Here is a 19287-nt window from a genome sequence, read left to right on the forward strand (position 1 = left end):
TACAACTTCGTTCATGTATATTTCAAATTACCAGCTGCTTTCTTGTTCTAATGTGCACCTTTCTTTTAATTTTAGGTTCTGTCTTCATTTTGCTGACTCAAACCACAGATTCCAAGGAAAGGAGGGGAAATGGAACAAAATACTGAAGTGCCAGAGGAAAAGCCACACTAGCCAATGAAAATTGCTGTTCCTAAACTGTAGACTGCTCTCACACATAGTGGGGAACCGGGGGAAATTGTTGTCGATTCAAAGCTTATAAAATTACTTTTGCAGACTTTCCTCATTGAACTTCAAATAGGCTAAAACCCACCAACTAGGGTTGAATTAGGAAATGGAAATATGACTTCTTGCTGGTGTCTTCCATCTTCCTCCCCCTCTGCAGAGTTTTTTGTTTGGAGTAGAAAATCCTGAACAAATTGTATGGCGTCAACCAAACTTGCAGTTGATGGTTATGGGTGACATAGGAACTTCAGATTTAGGTCTCTGTAATGACACTTGATTAAGGCAAAGGTTGAAAACTGCTCATCAGCTAGTTTATCAAAACTCGTAGTATCTATTATGGTCATGCTTTCTCTCTCTTTCTAAGATTTGAACTCTGGGGGTGATGTTCCCTGGAAGGGATGAGCAGATAAGTCATCTTTTTGGATTGGAAACGGAAATAATATCAGAATGCCCAGGAGAGGCTTAGTAATTCAAGCCAGGACTCGTTGGCTATTAGTGGGCCTTGCTTTACTGTTTAGTTTAGTCTTGCTCATGTATTTGCTTGAGTGTGCTCCACAAACTGATGGCAATGGATCTTTACCTGGTGTTGTAGGTGAAAACATGGGCAAAGAATACTACCAAGCTCTCTTGCAGGAACAAGAAGAGCATTATCAAAACCGAGCTACCAGTCTCAAACGTCAGATTGCGCAGTTAAAGCAAGAGCTTCAGGAAATGAGTGATAAATTGAAATCCCTGCAGGAAAAGAAGACCCCCAAGGTCAATGGTGTGAACTACCAGGGCACCAAAGAGCAAGCATCCAATGATCTCTTAGAGTTTCTTCATTCCCAGATTGACAAAGCTGAGGTGAGCATGGGGGCCAAACTACCTAGTGAATATGGCGTCGTTCCTTTTGAAAGCTTTACGTCCATGAAAGTATTCCAGTTGGAAATGGGGCTCACTCGGCATCCGGAAGAGAAACCAGTTAGAAAGGATAAACGAGATGAATTGGTGGAAGTTATTGAGGCTGGCCTAGAAGTTATCAATAATCCAGATGAAGAAGATGGACAAGATGAAGATGATGGAGTAGGAGAGAGGCAGCTGTACAGTGAAAATGATTTCATAGAAGGTATGTTCCTTACATGCTTTCCAGCCCGTTAACAGAATGTCACTAACAGGCATTTCATGGTGTTTGTGTTTTTAGGGGTCTTACCTACTTGAGTATAGTCTTGAACAGTAATTACACAGTAAGAACCTTTATTTCTAATGATGAGATTATTACTGCTTCATTATGTTGTGTTTGGAGTAGGAAGCAAATCCATTTCAGAAGAAGGGCTCACCACAAGTGGTTGTGGGAAACAGTATCTGCTTAAAATACTGAGGCATTCCTAACTAATTATAGCTGAAGTCAGCGTGATCCAACTGGTTATGGCACTAAATAACTGAAAGACTTCCAGTGAAACTTGGTGGCACCGGGCAAGAGAAATTGGTTCATCTTTTGTTCCAGTGTAGTTAAACAATTAAGTATGAAGCTACAGGGTTTTTCTTTGCTCATCTCTATGCTACTTTTAGTTAATATTCAGGCTTTTGACTCTCTCGGAGTTGGCATATTTATATTGGAGGGAGAGCATTAGTAGGCTACTGTGTTCTGGTCATGCCAGCTGAAGAACTTAGTGTCCTGAACAGACCCTTCATGGTATTACTAGTTATGGGATGTGGTAAGATGTGCAACTATTCCCTTGTTTTTGCTTCAGTTCTCTCTCAGTGCAAGTTGAATTATAGAACACATATTATTATAAAAGCAAATATAGCAGTTATGCTTTCAATACTTAGTGACACCCTTAAGGTAGGGTGTAATGCTGATGGAGATAAGTATTATCAAAAACTGCCCTAGAACCTCTCTTTTGTATTTACAGTACTAAATACAGTTCATACTGCCATTAAAAAAAAAGTTGGACCATGTTATAAGATCATTACTGTAAAAGGGATTATGGATCTCAGCAGTACTGATGTCTGCTCTGTTAAGCAAACATGCTGGAGAAAGGTACCATTGGCCTTGAAATAATCAGTTCTTTCAGTCTAAGATGATGTAATTTGTCTGTAGTGCAAGAAGTCTTTGCTTTTAACAGCTACTGTGTTTAAAGTTTAATGTAATTGCTGCTCTTCAATCCAGAAGATGGGGCAGGGTGTAGAATCCACTCAGTTGTGTGGTATAGCACAGCCAGTGTTGTGTTAGGCTCCTTGTACAGTTTTAACTGAAAACCGTGTAATTTTGTCTGGGGGTAGTCATTCTTGCAGCCTTTTAATTGTTTTCTTTTTAAATTAACTGTGCAGCTGCTTTTCCTTTGCTATTTTGGATACTGCTTATGCTCCAGTGGGCTGTTTTTTTTTACCATTACGGGAATAGCTGTTTATTTTTATCAGTGTACTGCCTTTAACGACTGCAGACCTCCAAGAAAGCAAGCAGCTTCTGGAACTTGGAACAATCCTTCGTACCTCTTTGCTGTTCACACCAGTATATTGATAATTGCTTTTGGAAATAAAACTGATTTCCTTTTACTGTAAAGGCAGTCTCTTCAAGCATACAGGAACTATAGAAAAAGAAAAGTATTTTTATGCTGGAGCTCATATGGGTGTGTTGGCAACTAGCCATAGTGATAAGAAGCAGTGTCTTTTTTCACACAAAAGTTGTGGGTTGTGTTGGTATTCTGTGGTTTTTGTATGTGCAAATACTACTGGCTAATTGACACTGGGCCAGCGAAAAAAAGGCTGCTTCTGCACATTTAACACCTTTTCTTTCCTATTGTTTTAACACTTAGAGGTGAGAAATTGAACTAGCAGTAGCCGTACCTGCAGGTGCCCATCCTGCAGCCCTGTCACTGGGCTTTACCTCTGTCAGTTTGTATATCCTCTTGATGGAAGTCCAGTTGGAAACCCGATGCCTTTCCATTTACAAAATACTGCTCCCTTAAGCTATCATAAGCTGATGGGTTCAAGTTTCATGGCAGGCTTGATGGATCTACTGGAGTCACAGCAGGTCCTATAACTGTTCTAAGAACACGACTGAATTGTTGCTGGATTAGTATTGCTCATTTAGAGAAACAGTTTGTTAAAGTTGGCTTGAACTAAAATTATTTAGGTTCTGTATCCTCTTCAATTGCTAATAGATTATTTTATAATAAGTGATTTGGGACTAAGACCAGAGTTTTATGTAGTTTGAAACAGGAAGCTGAGAAACTTGATGCGTGGAATACTTTTTTTTTTTTTCCTGGGGGAAAAAAAGGAAACATGATACTGCATTAGTTAATATATGACCATCATATTTTGTGCTTGATATAGATAAAATGATTTTGCTTTTGTTCTGACTTCCAGGAATTTTTTTCTCAAAACTAATGCATATCTATCTACAAAAAGTTGCCCACAAAACTGTGCTACAAGTACAAACTAAACTAGAAAGACATTTTTATGCTAGAAGCGTTCTAGCTTCCTATCACAACAGGGTAAATTTTCATGTAGGTAGATGTTTGGTTCTGGGAATTATTTCAGCTCTGTTCCTAGACTTATGAAATACTAGCCTAAACCTTGAGCTATGTAATCTTTTGTGGTATGTGCTTCTAGGGGAATTAGTAAATCCTTAGAGATTTTTGTGGCTGTTTAAATAAGTTTAGAATCTCATTTCTTATAGACAATTTCACCTAATGCTATCTCTTAATCTCCACTGGATACATCTGAAGTTCTTCCCCAGCATTTACATTGCCCATGCCCAGTCAGTGAAATATCACTCTCTTGATTTGTGGAAGCATCAAAGTTTTTTTCTTATTGTATTTTAGGATTTATCTATATTGGAGTCACTTGTGACAACAAAGACTAACAAGATGAATTTTAAAGTAATCTGCCTTCTGCTGTAACTATGGTAGGGAGCAACCTGTTTGAGTGTTATCCAAACTGATGTTATTTTTCTAGTGTTGCAAGACAAAGTAATGATCCAAATCTGTTTTGGAGTTGTGATTAGGCAGAGCTGCCACAGCCATATCATGGCTATTGTCAGGCTTTGAGAAATAACACCAAGTGAAAAAAGGTTTGCAAGTATGGATTGCAACTACAAAGATACTTTCTGAAAGCTCCGTATTATTTTTCACAAGGCTCAGTTGACTTGCTCTGCTGATGAAGAGAAAACCAGCAAGTTTCTTAGGACTATAGGGCTCCATTTGCTGCATTGTTATCTCTTATGTTTTGCTACAACCCAGAATGTATCTTCCAGAATTCTAATATGAACAGAACAAAAATCTGACCTTAAAAATGCCGTGTTCTGCAGTTGCTGTTTGAGAAACACTTCAAAGTTTTTTTTCTTAATTTTTCCATTCAATTTAAGCATAGGAGAAACAGGAGTATGCTGTTCCCCTTGGATGAAGAGCATCCCGTGAGAGGATAAAAGTTGTGATATTACATTTCACAAATGAAGGTGTCTAGGATTACAAGCAATGAATCTAGTTGCTGAATTGGGCATTCTAAGGTAGCCCTGGACTAAAAATAAATTTCTTTGAGATCAGTGCTTGATAATATTGAGAAACAAGATAAGATGGGAAGAGCGTGATAGTACTATCTCTGTCTGTCCCCTTTCTTCAGAAGCCTGTGATATTAAGTCTTGAATAGTGATGCAAAACTCATTGAGGTGCCTTCAAGGATATTTGTACTTTACTATCAGTGTAACTGGTTTATTTGGGTTACATTTATCTGTGTAATGGGTTTCTTTTATCAAGAGATTAAAAGCTCTTCCATTGGATAGACATCTAAAATTAACCTTTGGAAAGCAGAGGCAGTAGCATATTTTTCAGTAGTTAGTTATCAGTTAGCTAATCTCTAATGAAGGTCTTGTTACTGAATTGAAGTGCTGCTGTTTGGGTCCATTTCTCTTGCTTGTGTTTCCAGTTGGAACTGGGCAAAGGCCAGAAACTAAATTTAGGTCTGCATCTCAAGGGAAGACTCCCCACCCATTCTTGGCTTGTAAAAATTATTTATCCCAATGCTGGAAGCTCAAAGTCAAAACTCTGGAAGAGTCCTAGCCATCTACAAAACAGTGTGGACTGTTTGTCATGCACACCCCCTCTTTAGTGTGTTCTGCATGAGACCAGAAACTGGCCAGCGTCCTGGGAACTTCAACAGATAATTTTAATACACAAAAAGAAAAGGACATATGTCTTAAATTCCATAGTCCAAACATTTTTCTTGGTAGTTGTAAAATGAGTATTCAAATCAATACAAGAACAGCCTTTTTGCTTTGATACTAACTGAGCCCTGCTATTCCTAGATTACTACTACTTCTTTTTTTTATTATTTTGGTGAGAAATAGAACTTCTGCAAAGGGAGTAAAGCTTCATGGACCAGGAATAACAGCTGATAAATTATTTCTGTTGCTTTTTACCTCTTTGCTTATAGACCTCTTTTGGATGACAGCCAGTCTATGCTAGTTGGAAGGTGTAATACCAGTTTTCATTCCATGAGTCAGTCCAAGTGTTAAAAACTTGAATACACTAAGAAGTAAAACAGATGTGGGTTCTTTTTTTGGCTGTTCTCAATTCTCTTTTCTGTGTATAGAAGCTTTAATCCCATAAAAGTATTCAAATTAGATCACCTATGGAGGTTAGCTCATAGCAAGAACAACTCGAGCACAAGCTTACTGTTTAAAAGAAGTGTGGCACTGGCAGATTGTTGAGATTTAAAAGTCTGGAATCTTATGTTCCAGCAACTGAATGTTGGCAAGGCACTACTCAAATTCAGGCTTGCGTGTTAAGGTCATTATGAAGTCACAGCAGCGGGGTTTTTTGCAGTTACTTTAATCTAGAAAATTTTATTCTTTACCACAGTCTTCTGTTGTAGACTGTCATCTAAGCTTATTCTTTGATTAAAGGTAAGCAATTGGCAATTGTGACGTGCTTTCTAAAAACTTCACATGTATTGTAAGTGGTATCTTCATCTGTAAACAAGTATTGGATACTAGAGAAAGGAATATATCATACAATACTGAATGTTAATTTATGTAGGGGTACTGGCACAAGGTATTTGCTATATATCGCATGAGGGCATGGTGCGCAAACACTGTGGTGCAGCAGCTGCTCCCATACCCAAGAAGCTGTTTTCAATCTACACTGCTGAACTACACATCACAAAGAGTTGGAGTGAAAAGGATTGAGAGGGATTTAAGATCTTTTTCTGCTTCTAACAGTCAGCACTGTGGACTCTCATTGTTTGACTGAAACACTCTCAGTACTTGTAATTAATACTGATTTGAAACTGTCATGCTTTTCCTGAGCATTAAAGTGTGGTGTGTATTTTGTGTAGCTCTGTGTTCACAAAGGAATAAATATTTCTATCTCTTAAAAGAGTGCATGGCAAAACTTTGTTCAAAGGGTAAAGTAGAGTTTAAGTTGAAATGTTAGATTCAGTCGCTATTAACTTACAGTGTGGTGGCACCAGCTTGCTCTCCCACACTCTGTCTCCCCCAGACCCTGTGTGGTGGTTGTCAAGGTTTGCTGTCAGGTCTGCAAATGCACATGCCCACAAGAAGTTCCTGAATATTGGAGGAGAACTGGGCAGGGAGCTTGCTGTAAAAGAGAGGCAGATACAGTACAGGAGTAGAAGGAGGGGATGATAGTGAATGAAACTGCATTTGGTTTGTGGAGGACAGATGGAGCAGAGGAACATGAAGGGAGTTAGGTAGATTTTGGGGAAAGGACTCTTTGTAAGGGAAGCCTGGCATATAGAGGAAAAAAGTTGGGGCAAGATGGTGTACACACCTGTAACCTGTAAGATCACTTCTTTCTAATTCCTGAGACAGACAAATCTGAAGTGTTCTCGAGGGCTGCTCCTTTCACATACCTTGAGGCTTCCTGATTTCAGTTGCTAAAAAGACAGTAACAAAAAGGACACTATCAATACTGAGCATGAGGCAATCCTCGGTGTCACCAGGATGGTTCATTTATCTCATTCCCTGCCACTTTATTTCTTAGTGGGAGGCTGGTAGTGGATTTCAGAAGTGGGGCTACAGGAACTGCCCTGGAGGCTGGCTGGCAGGAGAAGAGTTAGTTCAGCCCATCTGAGTGAAGGGAAGCACACTAGTTGCATGTGCAGGCAGGTGTGTTCATCACACTTTGGGATATGCAGCTGTTCATATAATTCTCAATGGTCTGGGTGGCCAGCACAATTGTTTGGTTTATGGTGTAGCTTATGCTGCTTCACTGTAATATAGATTTTTCTTGTGGGGGAGAAAGGACAGCTGAGATGGGATGAACATAGACCAGTTCTGTTGGGGCATCATTCCTGTCATCATTTCATACTCTCAGGATAACCAACATGCAGCTCAATTCAGTCAAAGCCACAGGTGAGTCTTGGTCTTTTCCTTTGTGGTGTAAAATTAGCTTGTTGCCTTGCTTCCTTATTGGTCTTTAAATGAAAGTGATCAGCTAACTTAAATGTTTGTTCTGGATGGGATAGATTTCCCTACTCATTGGGAGTAAAATGTCTCTAAATAGGTAATCTTGTTTATAGAGAACTGGTATTGTTTTCTCAGTGTAACGGCTCTGTAGGAAACTTCTGCTTATGTCCTCAGAGGACCATAGCTACAGTAAAATGCTGCTTTCCTTGTTTATGGGATAGAAAGCCCTGTAGCTAGTGGTCAGCAGTGAAAAGAGTTTATAAGCATTCCAGCATTTATTGCATGGATTTTTTTTATTTAGATATCACATTTCAGATTTTACAAGCTTTGTGAAGCAAGTTATTGTGTCATTTGTTCTGCCCAGAGCTTGTGTTGTGTTGATTGCTGGCCAGATTATCTCAGCTTTTACTGTGGGTTAGCTCAGGGGAAGATCTTTACTGAAGAAGGGCTTAAGAACGGGCAGTGTTAGATTTCAGCCATCCCTTTCCATAGTGAATAGCTGAATTCCCTTTTTGTTGGGCAGACCCAACTTTAATTCTGCCTGAGAAGCTGATGTATGACCATAAAACCTATCTTAAGTAGCAGGGGAAACGAGTATATTTGAGATGGTTTGTTCTTTTAGTTCTGATCTAAGAGGGTAGGAGGGTGATTGTGGTAGGTGGTGGTGGTTTGGGGTTTGTTTTTGTTTTTTTTTTTTTTTTTTTAGGAAAAACCCAGAAACATTTGCCCCAGAGCTTTATTTTTCACTTTGTTATAGTTCTCAGGAAAAACTGTGTTTCTGAAATACAATTGCTGGGATCTTTGACTTTACAAATTACTTGTGTGACTTATTCTTCAGGTTACTATCGTACAGAAAGAGATAAAGGGACACAGTATGAGCTGTTTTATAAGAAGATGGATGGCATGGAATACAGGCATGTCACCTTGTTCCGACCTTTTGGACCTCTCATGAAAGTGAAGAGTGAAACGGTCGATATTTCTAGATCAATCATTAACATTATTGTCCCTCTTGCTGGAAGAACCGAGGCATTTGCACAATTTATGCAAAACTTTAGGTAGGTACATGAGATTATATAGTGAGCTATATTGCTGATTTTCAGTATTTTGTTTCCTTTTCAAGATGAATTTCTGTTCTTGTGGATTTGTGACAGAACTAATTATTCCAAGATTGTGTGCAACTGCCTTGGGATGTTTGTAATTGAACCTTTTGTATGGAGAAAATACTCCTTCTAAAAGGATTTAGGAGATTCTCAACTGCACAAAACCCCTTTTAAACCAAATGCCAGGGCCACTGTGAACCTGGATGCAGGTGATCTTGAACATCATTTGTGTATTTACATAATCTTTTTAGCTCTTGTTTATAAAATAAGGTGTTGGAATGAGACACACAGTATTGGAACCTTCTGATTCAAGTGGGAAAGATGGGCAAAGAAGAAGGAAAAACCTTTTTTTCTTTGTTTTCTATAGAAGCTAGTTGAAGTCTGACCAGAATACTTAGATCTGCTAGTACTTTCAAATGTAATAGCTTTTAAGTACCTGAAGCTTCTGTTGTGTTGCAAGTAATTGTTAATATCAGCTTATCTTTGTGCCTATAGGGATGTGTGTATTCATCAGGATAAGCGTGTTCACCTCACAGTGGTGTATTTTGGACAAGATGGACTATCAGAAGTAAAAAGCATCCTAGAATCTGTAGCTAGGTAAGTGTGTCAATCCAGTGTCGGTTAATACCAACAATATTGATTGGCAATTAAATTGTTGTTTAAAAATAATGATTTTATTGTCCATTACATGTTAATAGGAAAAGAAAGCTTCACTCACAGCACACAGGCATTTTACAGCCTATGTTGCAAAAGTCTCCTGAAAACTACTAAAATTCAAGTTATAGGCCAAAAAAGACTAACAGTATTGGCTTTGAGGTGTCTATCTGACAGTCCAGAAAACAACAGGGGTGAGTTTTACAGTGAATATTCAGTCATGCTAGCATATTGATCAGAATTAAAGTTCTTTGGCTCTGGGATGTGCATTTTGATAGTTCCTTCACGGGAGAATCAATTTAATGATAAGTAAAAGAAATGTAGTCAAAGTAGGCTGGTGCGCTGCTGAGTCTGAGAAGTTAAGGTTTGCCTTCTGTCCTCTAGGTATGACGTAACTGGGCCCATGCTTAACCCTGGGCTGTAACACACTTTCATCATGATTGTCTGAGTAAATAGCATTACAGTAGCATGGATATGAAGTGCCCAAATGTTGCTCTTTTTTTGCTCCAGAAGAAAGGGACAGGTAACAGCATCCCCAAGCCTGTAGCTAAGTGGCTCCTTCTCTGCCTGAGCTCTTGTACTCATCCCTCAGCTGGGAGCCTGTTACCCTCCTTAGCCAAGGACAAACTGGCCCCCTTGCAGCACAGCCAAGGCTCTGCTCAGTGAAGGCATTAAGCACAGGCTATTTTGTCACTGGCTTAAAATGTGACGGTGAGTTGGCCTGATGTGCACAGACGTCTAGGAAGGGAGGAGTGCTTCTGCCTTCCTCCCTCTGAGCCTCCCTGGCACCCAGCTTGCCGAGCGTGGCCGCCTCTGTTGCTGAGGCCTCTCAGCTGCTTGCCACGCACCCTGTGAGATGTCCTTCTCACAGCATTGAGTCAGATTCAGTGCTGCAAACTCACTGGGCATCTATCTGGTTCTTCATCTTAGTGGTGCTACTGCTGGGCATCTTTGCTGTTCTCTGCAAGCTTTGCCCTCTGAATTGTCTCTGAAGTAGCCACTTTGCTTGAGGATATTCCCTGGGTGTATTTCCAGTCTCCCTTTGCTGCTTCTTCCCTCTTCTGTGATGAGTGGAGGCATGTGTGCTGCTGGTATGAAATAATGAGGAGAAGCAAACCAACTGGGTTATGGTGGCATCACCGGACAGCTGGATTTTTGCCTCCTAAGTTTGGTGGTACCAGAACTCTGGTTTCCCATGTGCCCTCGTCTCTACTTAGTGAAGACAGAGATATTGCTCTATTAGTCAGGATCTCTTGGTTTGTGGGGGGCAAATTTTAGATGGCATTGTAACTTCAAAAAACCGCTTTAATTCACATCAGTTGCCGACAGACTTTTTTAATCTGTCTGAATGATTAAATGCAAAGTGAAGTTATGAATTAAGGCTGGGGTCCATCTTCCTACCATGTCTAAACTCTGATGCTTAAAATAGACAACTAAGTGGAACAGATATTTTTCTTTCTCATCCTAATGATATAACTGTGTTTGAAAAATTTCCGGAACGAAACTACTGTAAGATGCTGAAAAAGTATAAATGGACCCTTCCGCCCTGCCCTGTCCCCGCCTTGCCCCATGGATTTATTTTGGTTTTGGCTTTTTTTCTTCTAGAGAAACTAACTTCCACAATTACACGCTCGTCTCTTTGAATGAGGAATTTAACCGAGGCCGGGGACTTGACATGGGCGCCAGAGCCTGGGAAAAGGGCGAGGTCTTGATGTTCTTCTGTGATGTTGATGTTTATTTCACAGCTGAGTTCCTCAACAGTTGTCGCTTAAATGCTGAGCCTGGTATGTCCATGTACCGTTGTGGTAACCAAGTCTTGTCATCTTGTTTGGCTTAAGCTTACCTGTGTTGAGCATATAGGAAATTAACTTGACCGGTGGAGCTTATTCAATACCATGCACCTAGGAGAATGAAAAATACTATGTTCGCAAAAGACATTAGAATTTAGAGAGAGATGTAACTTTGTCTTAATGTAGCTTGTTCTATGAGAACACATTGTCTTTTTTGTACATTAAGTACAATTTTCACATATTCTTAAGATTTGGCTGCATAAAACAAAGGTGGACAGTTTAATTGCTTTAACAGTTAAACTGCATGTAAATTTGTGTAACAAAACTCAATGCAGCACTTCATGGTGGAAGATGACTTTTGTTATACTGAAATCTCTAACAAGTTTTGTTTCGCTTCTCACACTTGGGTGGCCAAGACACATCACATACAAATATGTTGCAAAATGTGCTCCTTACAGAGACTGAGCTAATGTTCCACATTTACATCCTAAGCTCTGAAATTTTCTGAACTATTTTTCTCAAGTTTGTATGAAGCTTGCTTGTTCTACAACCTTCTGCCAAGAAGGCTAAAGCTTTAAGTTAACAAGCATGCTAATTAAGACCCACCCCCGTCAAACATTTTGTTTACTTGTTGTTTTCTTTGTTTTTATTGCTTACTCTTATTCTAAATAGATTGCAGCCAGAAACCATTTTCTCCAAATGTCAATTTGGAATGAATAAATAAATACTACTCTTCACATAAAAAAAACCCAAACAACTATAAGCCACATATTTGGATTCTGTTTCTTGCTTTTTCTTTCATTTCTGTCTCTGTGCTTCATGAAATGAGTTGTATAAATAATTGGAGGAACTTTGGAGAGGGATGTCTTGTGAGCTTTCACTAGGAAGGAGTTTGAGAGATTACTTGACAATTCATACGGACAGTTTGTCACCTCGCTTTAAGTGAGATCTGAAAAAGCTTCTCATGTGTTCAGAGTTCATGCCCAATCAGGTACTGAGTATTCTTGTGCTGTTATCAATAGCTTTGCACCACTGGCAATGCAAGAGATCCTTGAAAAATTTATCTGGCTTCTGTAGTAGACATAGAGCACGTGTCACAGCATAATCGCTTAATGCGCTTGCAGGACACCCTGGATATATGTGCTTTTAAATGCTTGTGGAAAGGGGCAAGCTCAAAATTCAAGCTGTGCAAGGTGTTACTTGGACTTGCTTATTTTTTAGCTTTACTGCATACTATTACTGCAAGGATTTTTCACTGTAATCTAATGTGATATTGTGATATGTAATATACATATAGTATTTTATATGGATTTAAGTATGTATAACTATATATAAATGTATACCTATAGAGGATACATTAATCTGTTTACATATTTTGTTTTTAAATCCTGTGGGCTCTGCCCCATTAGATGTTATGAACTACCCAACTGGGAAATCCTAGCAGTTAGACTTTATATTTGTTTTCACTAGATGGCTAATAGCTAATATTTTACATAAAAAAAGACTATTTGTAGTTTCCTCTTGCCTTTGGAAAATATGCCCGCAGTGAGTAACAACTACCTTTTGACTTCCAGGGAAAAAGGTTTTTTATCCTGTGGTATTCAGCCTTTATAATCCTGCTATTGTCTATGCCAACCAAGATATACCACCCCCTGTGGAGCAACAATTGGTAAGCAGCATGATTTATTCTGGATATAATTAGTTGTTCTTTGTATTAAAACAAAATTAAGTGTAACTTAATAGTCTTTTAGGATATCTTATGACCTTTGGCAGTGCATGTCTGAGAACTTTTGTCCATTGTGGGCAAAGCACTTAAAAGTTGATCAAACTGTACAAAACTCATTCTTAGGTAACCTTGGAGTTCTACTTAGATTAAAAAAAAGTGCTATTAATCAATCAAAGTTGGTAGTTCTAATCTGTTGCTCAATTCTGGCTTTGGAAGCCAGTATTTTAGCAAGATAGTGGTATAACATGGCAGCAACTTCCATCTTACATTCCAGCAAAGAAAGAAGTGGTGAAAGGGAAAACAAAACAAAACAACCCCAAACAAACAAAACCACCACAAAAAAAAATCCCAACCAATGAACAACCTATGAATGATGCTTGATAAGCTTCCCTAAGTATAGACTCTTTGCTAATGACCAAATAGTTGCAGGAGATGTGCCATGTGACTCGAGGTGGGCTGAGGTGGTCAGTCAGTTGCTTTTTTCATGCTGTGGACACCTGTACTCTGTGCAGATTGTTTCTTTGCCTTTGCCATCCAACATCTGCCAGAACCATTGGTTGTTATACTGCTAATTTCATCTTGCTTTTGGAATGAGAAACACTGCTTCTATGGAAGCTTGTAGTCAAAATAATAAGCAAATAAACCCTGCAAACATTCAAGAGAATACTTTTAAGGATAATTTGGGGCACAGCAGAAAGAGGCAAGTACTGTATTTCTGGGTCTTTGTTGCCTGAAGATGGAATGGCCATGGTCAGTGTCCAGCCTGAATCTCTTTCGAGAGACTGTGTAAGTGAATTTGGGTTTCACAGTCTTATGCGCTGTATCCTGCATTGAGCAAATGACTAGAAGAGCTTAGCTTTCTACAAAACAACATGAAATGTACCTCCTTCAACTAATGTTTGCATTTCAGAATTATGTTTTTTAAAAATTGCAGGTACATAAGAAGGATTCTGGCTTCTGGCGGGATTTTGGCTTTGGAATGACTTGTCAATATCGAACAGACTTTCTGACTGTTGGTAAGATGACACTGTAAAAAAACAATTGTGTGTGTTTAAAAATGGATTCTCTGTTCTTACCTATCAACAGGAGAATAATGCATTTATTTCTTGTTTTCCCAAGCCCAGCAATTAGACTTGCTTGACAAGTTTGACCAAGGAGAAAAATTAGTTTTTATAGACTTTGATGTCCCATTTAATTAGTTGCAATGTTTTTTAGTAACAACATTTCACTAGAATTTCTAAAATTCTTTCAATTTTTTGTGCTTTGTCTGAAGCAAATTAATCATGTTTAAGAAACACATCCATTAAGTAAACCACTAACACAGGCAAGAAGCATTCAAACACTTTCTTTTAAATAAGCTTGCATAGTTCAATATATTAGTTCAAGGCTTTAGAAATGCGCTTGGGCACCCTCTTGTGGCGTGCTGTTAAAACTGAGAACAGCTTGGTGTGCCTAAATATGAAAGACGGTCTTGAAATTGTTGGCCAGAAAGTGTGATGATGCAGCCCTAACGTGCTGTATAATGGCTTGAATGCAGGATGATTTCTAATAGCCATATGTCCATGTGTATGGTATAGACTAAATTAAGACTTGATAATTCTCAAGTTTTGTGTACAAGTCTGGGTTGATTTTCACTATGGTACTGGAAAGGCAAAAGAACTTAAAATGGTCAAACAAGTTCCTTTCCTTAATTCAGCTTTTTGAGTTGTGACCTATGGAGTAATTGCTGGCATTTTTAGAGAGGGCTTTTCACATGGTGCATGACTGCTTCATTTTCCAGCTGCTAAAATCCATTATGATTGCTAAAAATAACTCAAGCATAGCCAGTGAGGTTTGCCTAGTTTTCTGCAGCTGTCACATGGGACGTCATGCATAATGCAATTTGGAAACACTGTTCTAAGAGACCTTCTGAAGCCAGCAGTGCATGATCTATGTCCTGGGCAGTTTCCACTGCGAAGGATGTGGTCTGCTTGAAGCTTCCCTCCCTCAATTTGGCATGCTTTGGCATGGAGAACTTAGATAATTGCTCCGGAATTTCTGGTATGTCCTACCACATTTAGTAATACATTACACAAGGAGTGATGCTCTTTCTGCCTTACAACTCATCTGTGTACCAAAATAATGTATTCTGATACTGTTTTCAATAGGGGGTTTTGACTTGGAAGTGAAAGGCTGGGGCGGTGAGGATGTTCACCTTTACAGAAAGTACTTGCACGGTGACCTTATTGTGATCAGGACACCAGTCCCTGGGCTCTTCCACCTCTGGCACGAGAAACATTGCGCAGACGAACTGACTCCTGAGCAGTATCGCATGTGTATCCAGTCCAAAGCCATGAACGAGGCCTCTCACTCACACCTTGGGATGCTGGTCTTCAGGGAGGAGATCGAGACTCACCTCCGTAAGCAGGCTTACAGGACTAACAGCGAAGCAGTGGGTTAAATATCACTCCCGTGACATTTGATAACTTCAAATTCACAATGAACCAGCATCATTTTACAGCCTTAATTCAGCTTAAAAATGCAGTGCCTCTCTTTTTCAGTGAAGAAGAGTTCAGGGGGGGTTGGTTCTTTTATTTGTTTTCTGAGTGATTTTTTGACTGATATGCTATTAACCTATGTATCTTGCAAGTTCAAGCACCTCAAATGGGAAGGTGTATGTAGTTCAAGGAAAGTGTCTTCAGTATTGATTGGGAAATGTCAGCTCAGTGCTTTCCACATGGTACATTTCAATTCTTATGTTTGCATTATTTCAAGAATTAAATTAAATAATCTTTTGTGTTGTCTCAAGTATTTTCGGTCTATATGGCTCATTGCACTGTGACTTTAGAAGGATACTGTACATACACTCCATTGCACAAACAAGAGAAAGGTGTGAAAAAGAATCTCACCATGCAAGGTATATGGGATGTGCTGGCTGGTCTGCCAGCTGTTCAGGTTGCTGATTTCACAGCAAGGGCTTGGTGCCACATTTGCTATGTTAACAGACATTCACATGGCTGAATATAGAATAATTTATGTGAAGGGGGGAATTAAAATATTTTTAAGTGGAATTTTAGAGCATATGATGTAATTTCACACCACAAAAGAGACACCACCTTATCTCAGTGATGGATCAGACAAGTTGGGAATGTTCCAGTTGGGCGTTTCTGGGTCTGATCTTTTCTCACACTAGATGCCACATCACAGAATCCCTTCTGTAAACTGAGCTATGCTCTTAAAATAGTTTCTTTAAAGATTTTTTTGTTTTTCTCCATTCCTCCTTATTCAAAGACCCTGCATGTACATCTTGTCCTTTAAGTTGAGGAACCATCTTTTCATATCCATAAAAATTTATTAGAGATCCATTTGCTATTATACTATTATTGTCCTTTTGCTTTCTTTTTTTCTTTCTGTCATTGTCCTGACAAGTTTTTGGAAGGCAGTAATATAGTCTTAACTGTTTCATTGACTGAAAAGGCAAGTGCTATTGCAGTCTTTCTTTGTATAATGCTCTCCATTCCACTGATTATCTTACTAGCCTTATTTTTCAGTTTTTCAGTTTGATGGGGCTTTAGGGTTTTGTGTTGTTTTTGTTTTTTCTGAGCATGCATAAGCAGAATTATGCTGTGGTCTCACTAGTGCCTTGTACAATGGCACTACTACTTCACTACTTCCATTTTGGATGTTTTGGGATGCATAAACCATTTAAATGCAGGCAGGTCATTTTTTTCCATGCTGTCTTACATGCTGCCATATGGCATGCCTCATTTTGAATACATTTGTTTACAGAATGAATGCTGAGAATGCTAATTCAGTGGTTAAACCATATTCATGGTCTCAACTGAATTCAGAAATTAGTTGAAAACCCTTCTCAAACCAGGTAATTAAGGTCAGTTTATGACTTCAGTATATTTCAAGAATTTGAAAAGCAACTAAAGATTTAAATTGTTGATTTCTGAATAGCAGATATGCTGTGCAAATAGTTCTGGGCACTGATCCTTTTTATATGTACATAAAATTTGCCTTTATGTAACTTATTGTGGAGAACAGTGTACTGTATTGTTCTTAGAGTGAAGAGAATGCATTGCGAGACTTCTTGCAATTGATATTCTCCATATAATAAACGGAATTTCTGCATTTTAAAAGTTGTTTTAAGCTGTTTCTTTGAAACAAGTTTTTTGCAATAATATTTTACAAGGCAGATGACACACTGGATTCAATTAATAGTATTTGCAGCAAGAAGTTCAACCAGCTCGTTTTTGCATCTCAAGTTATTATCTACCCAGACCAGATATGAAAGTTCAGAGCTAGTTCCCCAGACAACTTATACTAGATGTTATCTTGCTTTAAGATATGTTGGTGGTTCTTAACAAAAATGATAAGCTACCAGTGAGGAAAAGATTAAATATGTAGGCATGATGATTTGAGGTAAATATATAGATTGGACCTTCTACTGAGACTCCAGCCCTTAAAACTTCAGCTGATACTGCTTTCCTTGCTCTGCTGCATGAGGAAAAAGCATGAGAAATGCCTCTCGCTGCCACCACTGCTGCTTGGCACACACTGGAAGGGATACAGAGGTTGTGTAGAGGTGTGAGGCACTGCTGCAGCTCAGCGCTCATCACTCAGCAACTGCCCCAGAAGAATCCCATTGTCCTACTTTCCATGTTTTGGAAACACAGCAAACTGGTGATGCTGACAGCCAGATATCCTACCTGCTGCTGTTTTCCACTGGGTGGTATTGGCAAGGAAGGAGAACAGAGCCAACTGTCCACTTCTGTATGATCAAAAATGGTCTATGGTGTCTATGCTGGAAAGCAATTAAGGAAGTCTGGAGCTGAATGCAGTCAACAGAAACAACTATTTGAAAGCTTTTTTTCATTCATTGTCCCAAAATATGGAAGTGAATGCAACAGAGTTAAAAGCCAGTCAGAACTCTTTGAAATAGCTAATGCCAGGGTTGGGTATTGACAGAAGTAGTCTGAATGATTATTTCAGGACCTCTGCAGTTTGAGGGGCCCTCGCAGGCCTGGTCTTTCCCTTGTCTTAGGTCAGCTTCCTGCAATATCTGCCTGTGTGATGGCACACAGCAGCTGGGCAGCTTGTTAGGAGCACAGACAACCATCACCACCTGCGTTTGTTACAAAAGCCAGAGAGATTGGTATGGGCTGTGTGCTGTCTTATGTCTATGTGAGGTACTCACAAGCCAATGACAGTAACAACAATAATAATTTTAAATATGGAATCTCCTCGGTTGCATTTTGCTGCTGGATTTCATACACATGCCTCACTGCATCCATCTGCAGGGAAGATGGTTCTACTGCTAACAATCCATAGAACGTCAACAGCAGGAAAATACTGGGCTCTGATAGTGCTTTACAGGTTGCGGTATAGCTTAGTAGCAACTTTGACACTGGAAATTAAATCAGTTATTTTAAAGCTGTTATTCGTGATTTGAAATTTGCACTTCCAGGAAATTATCACTGATCATGCACAGTTCATGTTCCCTAATGACTTATCATTTTACCTCCTCATCTGTCTCTAAATTATTGCATAATTAGTTTATAAGTTATAAATAACCATGTTAAACTTACAGCTTTTAATTATATCTTAAAATAGGTTTGTGGGGTTTTTTTAATTATAGTTCTCTAGTATTTTAACTTTGGCTTTTGAGCTAGGCTACAGGCTTTGACTATTTAGTTAAATGTATCTAAAGTTCTTGCTTTGGACAATGGTTGTCCCTCAGTGAATTAATAGGTAGCTTCTCAAAATAAGATCTAATGTTTTCTTGTAAGCAAGGCCCCAAGTGAACTGAGTTAATTGATGAACGTTACATGGATGGATTATTTTGTCCATTTTGACAAGGATTCCCAAGAAGAGAACAAGATGCTTTCTATCTCCCTGGTAATCCCAAAATAGATAGAGAAAAGGTTGAGACCTAAAAATTGTGGAGAGAATGATTCTGTTTATTGCGTTGCTCCAAAAGTTATTCAGGTTTATATGAATACATCATAAGATCACCACATGGCAATTGCTTTCCTGATTGTGTGCTGCTTTTGATTGTTCTTTGGGAGTTTTTCTGGCAAAAAATCCTCTGGAAGTGCTTCATTTTTTTCTTGCTCCTTTGCCACAGTCTTAGGGAGGGGCGTGGGTAGAGCCCACTTCAGGACTCAAATTTTGAAGTTGTTTTTAGTTACTGCTGCATTACCCCAAGCTACCTGATCAAGTGTCTTCTCTTTGTGGCTGTGGATGACAGTGGCACTTTAGTTATGCTCTTGAGCAGTTAACACAAAGCTAAATCACTGACCAGCAGTGGTCAGAAAAATGTATCAATCTGGAAAGCAGTTTGTTTTCCTTAAGTCCATAGCATACCTAAAAGAAATTGCATGTGCTATATAAATATATTAT

At 39.0% G+C, this 19287-nt stretch overlaps 1 protein-coding gene across 2 annotated transcripts in view; it reads left to right on the forward strand.

Annotated features, from left to right (window-relative positions):
• CSGALNACT2 (chondroitin sulfate N-acetylgalactosaminyltransferase 2) overlaps positions 1–15690 on the forward strand; it is a 31204-nt gene extending 15514 nt beyond the window's left edge. For both annotated transcript variants that reach the window (XM_082052752.1, XM_082052753.1), the window contains exons 2-8: positions 76–1327; positions 8469–8685; positions 9226–9327; positions 10990–11168; positions 12749–12843; positions 13835–13916; positions 15048–15690. In XM_082052752.1, the coding sequence (XP_081908878.1) occupies positions 670–1327; positions 8469–8685; positions 9226–9327; positions 10990–11168; positions 12749–12843; positions 13835–13916; positions 15048–15340 (1626 nt within the window). In that variant the 5' untranslated portion in view covers positions 76–669 and the 3' untranslated portion in view covers positions 15341–15690. The remainder of the gene's footprint in view (positions 1–75; positions 1328–8468; positions 8686–9225; positions 9328–10989; positions 11169–12748; positions 12844–13834; positions 13917–15047) is intronic.
• Positions 15691–19287: the final 3597 nt, after the last annotated feature.

Source organism: Streptopelia decaocto (genome assembly GCF_964273445.1).
Source record: "Streptopelia decaocto genome assembly, chromosome: 5".
In the NCBI taxonomy this organism is placed as follows: Eukaryota; Metazoa; Chordata; class Aves; order Columbiformes; family Columbidae; genus Streptopelia; species Streptopelia decaocto.